Source organism: Triticum dicoccoides, chromosome 3B, assembly GCF_002162155.2.
Source record: "Triticum dicoccoides isolate Atlit2015 ecotype Zavitan chromosome 3B, WEW_v2.0, whole genome shotgun sequence".
Classification (NCBI taxonomy): Eukaryota; Viridiplantae; Streptophyta; class Magnoliopsida; order Poales; family Poaceae; genus Triticum; species Triticum dicoccoides.
The window spans coordinates 813244216-813249230 of record NC_041385.1 but is presented as its reverse complement, the minus strand read 5'-3'; the positions used below and the strand labels follow the sequence as shown (position 1 = coordinate 813249230).

The 5015-nt window shown below is 40.7% G+C and overlaps 1 protein-coding gene across 1 annotated transcript; it reads left to right on the top strand.

The window, feature by feature from the left end:
* The first annotated feature begins 678 nt into the window (after nucleotides 1-678).
* LOC119280137 (carbon catabolite-derepressing protein kinase-like) lies at nucleotides 679-4291 on the top strand. The gene is made up of 9 exons (XM_037561099.1): nucleotides 679-862; nucleotides 1121-1314; nucleotides 1929-2111; nucleotides 2205-2336; nucleotides 2478-2663; nucleotides 3002-3091; nucleotides 3164-3247; nucleotides 3334-3474; nucleotides 4151-4291. The coding sequence occupies exons 1-9, from the start codon at nucleotides 679-681 to the stop codon at nucleotides 4289-4291; spliced, it is 1335 nt and encodes a 444-aa protein (XP_037416996.1).
* Nucleotides 4292-5015: the final 724 nt, after the last annotated feature.

The following is a 5015-nucleotide window of genomic DNA, read 5'->3' as shown; positions in this document are numbered from 1 at the left end:
GCTCATTCATTGTTGGATGACTGCATTTCTTGTATGTCTCTTCCATGTTTACCACACACACGTGTGTGTGTCTATATATTATGGTATTAATTTTTGAACCTTTTCAATAATATTTGTGTGTTAACACACTAGCTAGGATTCTAGTGTGTGTTATGTGTCTTCGCACCAGGGCCAGGCATCCAATGTACGGGCGAGCATTATCGGTGGTTGTTATCCCAACCATCCTTGCCAGAACTGATACATTACATATCAGGAAAGGCCTATAGTCATTAGTGCTGCGCGTCCAAGCATTTTTATGGTAATGTATTATGATCCTACTCGATCCGTACAAGATAGTACTTGTTGGTTGCCGATCATGTCACTGAACCATACTTCAGCGATCGAATATGCTGTGCCTCTCCCTATTTGAGAAGGAATCTTCACCCATTTCGTTAACCTTTAATTGAACCACACTTGCCCTCGCCAGTCATGTCCCATAGTGGTCATTTATGGCCAGCCCACTCATTTCACACTCATGGCCGGTCTCTAAGAAGTGACATGCTGTAAATATTTCATGTTATTCATGATCAGTATATTTAGCGTAACTCGTGTTTCACCAGTTTCGATCAACTTGTGTCTGAACTATAAAACTATTTACTGAATCACATATATTGTTTCTCTTGTTTTGGCATAGTGAAAATGGATGGGAACACTAGAGGAGGTGGACATTCTGAAGCATTGAAGAGCTACAATCTGGGCAAAACATTAGGTGCAGGCACATTTGGAAAAGTGATGATTGCAGAGCATAAACTTACAGGACGCAAAGTTGCTATAAAGATTCTGAACCGTCATAAAATGAAAACTATGGAAATGGAAGAGAAAGGTATGCCTCCTTCTCCTTGTACATTCGACTTGCTTGTTCAGGATTTCGAGTTATCTGCTTTTAGAGTACTTGTCAGACTTGTGGGTGTGTTCCTGATTCCCGCTTAATCATTTAGTCGAGATAATGTACATTAGCATAGGATACATTCGGCTTTAGTTAAGAAGTTCACCTTGTGTGTTGTTGCTGCGAGTTAGTAGAATTTGCATCTGCAATGTCTAACACTTTACTTCGATTTTTTTTCTCATATCTTGTTTCCAGCAAATAGAGAAATCAAGATATTGAGGTTGTTCATTGACTTCACTCACCCTCATATCATCCGGATTTATGAGGTCATTGAAACACCAAAGGATATATTTGTTGTGATGGAATATTGCCAGAATGGCGAGCTATTGGAATACATTGTTGACAAAAGGCAGTTACAGGAAGATGAGGCTCGTCGAATCTTCCAGCAGGTGCCTTTTCTGCTCTTGGCATGTAGGAACACATCTTTTGGGAATTAAAATATGCCGAGCTTCTTATTTCAATCATGAAATGTACGGACATGCTTGCTAGTTTTCCACCTTTCCTCACATGCTTGCTATGCAAATCGCGATCAACTTTCTTGGTTTGCATTCGCTGACTATGTTTTACCGATAACATTTTTTTTCGGGAGGGGCCGGAAAAACACGGTTTCCGGAAAATGTCAGAATACTCACATTTTTCGCATGAAATTTTTAATGAATTTTGAATTAAAAGTTTTATAGCGTCTAAATAAATTATATTTAAGTTTGTTGGTTTTTGTTGATTCTTTGGTTGGTTTTTGTATCATTTGGCATCTTCATCTTTTCATGCCTTGGTTAACTTAGTATCACAAATTAAATCAATTTTTCTTTAAATGCCGTGTTATTTTTCATGCGTTCATTGTCTTAATCTCAGTGCTTAAATGAAATTGTGCTTTAAAACATAAATAGATGGTATATATCCTTTCTGAAGGCGAATATGTAATTTGAAGGCTTCTTTCTGATTCACTGAATGCATTTTGATGTTTTGTCTCAATAGTTTTTTCAGTTAATTTTTTGTTGAACAGATTATATCTGGTGTTGAATACTGCCACAGAAACATGGTTGTTCATCGTGATCTAAAGCCAGAAAACCTGTTGCTTGATTCCAAATATAATGTGAAACTTGCTGACTTTGGGTTAAGCAATGTGATGCATGATGGCCATTTTCTCAAGACTAGCTGCAGGACTCCAAACTATGCTGCACCAGAGGTATTCACTTATTTGTATTACTTGAGTCCTTATCCTCATGCTTCTTCACACGCATCGTCTGGGTTAATAGCTTTAACGAGTGTTTCTGCGCAGGTTATCTCAGGTGAATTGTACGCTGGACCTGAGGTTGACGTCTGGAGCTGTGGGGTGATACTTTATGCTCTTCTTTGTGGTGCTGTTCCATTTGATGATGACAACATTCCCAAACTGTTCGAAAAGATAAAGGTGTGACAAAACATTTGTAGATTAAGTTGGATCTGACAAGTGTTTACCTTTTTTTTGGAAACAACAAATTCATGAATATTAGTTGGATTTTAGAATTCATTTTTTTCTGGAGATTTGACTCCGCCTTGTTTGGTGTTCCAGGGAGGTTTCTATATCCTTCCAAATCATTTATCAGATCTTGCAATGGATTTGATCGCAAGAATGCTTATTGTTGATCCCATGAAGAGAATCACAATCCGTGAAATTCGAGACCACCCATGGTTTCAGAATCGTCTTCCACGCTACCTGGCAGTGCCACCACCAAACACGACACAACAAGCCAAAATGGTACCCCATCTATTTCACATTCAAGCAACTATCATATCTGCACAGTTAAACTTTTCAGCCTTTATCCACTAATATATACATGATCTTGGATGGATGATAGGAAAACTAAGATCAAAACTTTTGTCATGAAATACTCTCTTTTATGGGTAGAATATCAATGTAATATTTGCAAAGAAAGTCAATGGCCATAGTTGCGCCCTTGGTTTCAGAAAGGTAGCACGTCAAGTCTCCTTGCAATGCTGCTCTTTTATTTATCAAAAAATGTGTTTACTATCGAGCATTCAAATGCCGTTTCTATGGCAATGATATGCTGATTTGCTAGATGTTCATTTCAGAAGATTGACGTAGGTACACTTCAAGATGTTGTCAATCTGGGATATGATAAAGATCATGTGTGTGAATCGCTGTGCAATAGGCTGAAAAATGAGGTATATTCAAACAAAAATCAGTGATTCATTCCATTCAGTTTTCATAACTAACTTTATACTATATGTTTCTAGGAAACTGTTGCATATTACTTGCTCTTGGGCAATCGGTTCTGGGCTGCTAGTGGCTATTTGGGTGCTGACTATCAACAAGCATTGGTTAGTCCACATTTGCATCATCTATGACCTATTTAATGCACTAAAGGTTTAAGCACTATTAACTTTATGAATGGATGGATCTCTAGGATAGGAGTTTTAATCAGTTTACTCTATCGGAATCAGCAAGCCCAAGTACCAGGAATTATCTTCCAGGAAGTAATGATTCTCAAGGCAGTGGCTTGCGGCCATATTACCGCGTTGAAAGAAAATGGGCTCTTGGGCTCCAGGTCTTGCAAACTGTCCACTTTACTTTGCTTTGCTTTGCACATTTAGCTGTTGACCTAATCCATCACTTACCCAGCAGTCTCGAGCTCAACCTCATGCGATAATGATTGCGGTTCTAAAAGCACTTAAGGAATTAAATGTCCGTTGGAAGAAGAATGGGGACTACAACATGAAATGCAGGTGGTACCCTGGGTTTCCTTAGGTCAGTGATATGTTGTTACATGCCAACCACAGATTTGTAGATGACTCTACCATCATGGATAATGGCGATGTTAACAGGAAACTATCTGCTGTGATCAAGTTTGAAATTTAGGTGTGCGACATCTTCTACTACTAACTTTTTTTTTTACAATAACAAAAAAGGGATTTTCTACTCATTGTCGCCTTCACAGTGGCATCACTAGATAAAACAACGGTTTTGCTGGAGCCAATATATTTGATTCGTAATTGTTACGAAGTGAGAAAAGTGACCATCTTTATGTCTTGCATGTGTCTGCTATTGCAAACAACTATTGTCGACTGACTCATGCATATTGGTAGAAATAACCTCCCATATTTAAAGCTGCACAGTGTTGGTGGGTTCTATGCTTCAGGTGTTAGAAATTAGAATTTGCCGGCATGGTACTGTATATACTAGCTGTCTATTTGGTACTAAATTTAATTCATTTTTTTCTCCAGCTTTACAAGACCAGGGATGACAAGTACCTGCTAGATATGCATAGAGTTAGTGGACCTCAGCTCCTCTTCCTGGAATTTTGTGCGGCCTTACTTACCAACCTTAGGGTTCTATGGCTACTTCCTATTTTGGTTGAGTGGTGAATAGCAAAACATATGACTGTCCCATGCGGTGTTGTTCATTGTCGCAACGGTGAATAAGTGATGGTGTGCAAGTATATATGTTGTGCTTTTCATCTTCGGTTTACCCTGTCCCTGACAGAGAACCGTGTTTGTTTGAGTAACTAGTCCTGTGCCAAGCACCAAAAGAGATAAATGGTTGTTAAAAATAAGACTTATGTATGGTAAATAAGTTGTGGTGAACCTTTTCTGATTCTGCATGCTGCACCACGTACTGCTGGTGCGTGGTGGTGATGCGACATCACAAGCTTTTGTGTTATCATTGCATGATCTGGTTTATATTTGCCTTGCTGTTGAACATGGTGATGCTGTGTGCATCTGCAATGCGTCACGGCGGGCATGCGGCATGGGCATAGAGGTGGAAGCGCTGGGCTGCCGCGGGGTCCAGCGACCAACGGCGGGTGTGAGGATGGCGAGATCTTCGTTTGGCGGCGCCGCCGCGGTGCTCTGGAGCTCAGGCGTGGTGCGGCGGCTGCGAGGTAATTTTTCTCAGGTGGTTGCGGTCTGGCCGGTCATTTTTCTCGGGTCGTTGCATGCGGGCTGTCCTCGACCAGATCAAGAGGGATCTGGTGCCGTTGTGCTGTCTGCATATGGGCCAAGGGCGGTGAGGGGCACGGGCGTCCGGCTCTACCATGGCCGTCGGTTCTGGATCTAGTGCTGGTGTGCCGTCTGCGTATGGGCCGAGGGC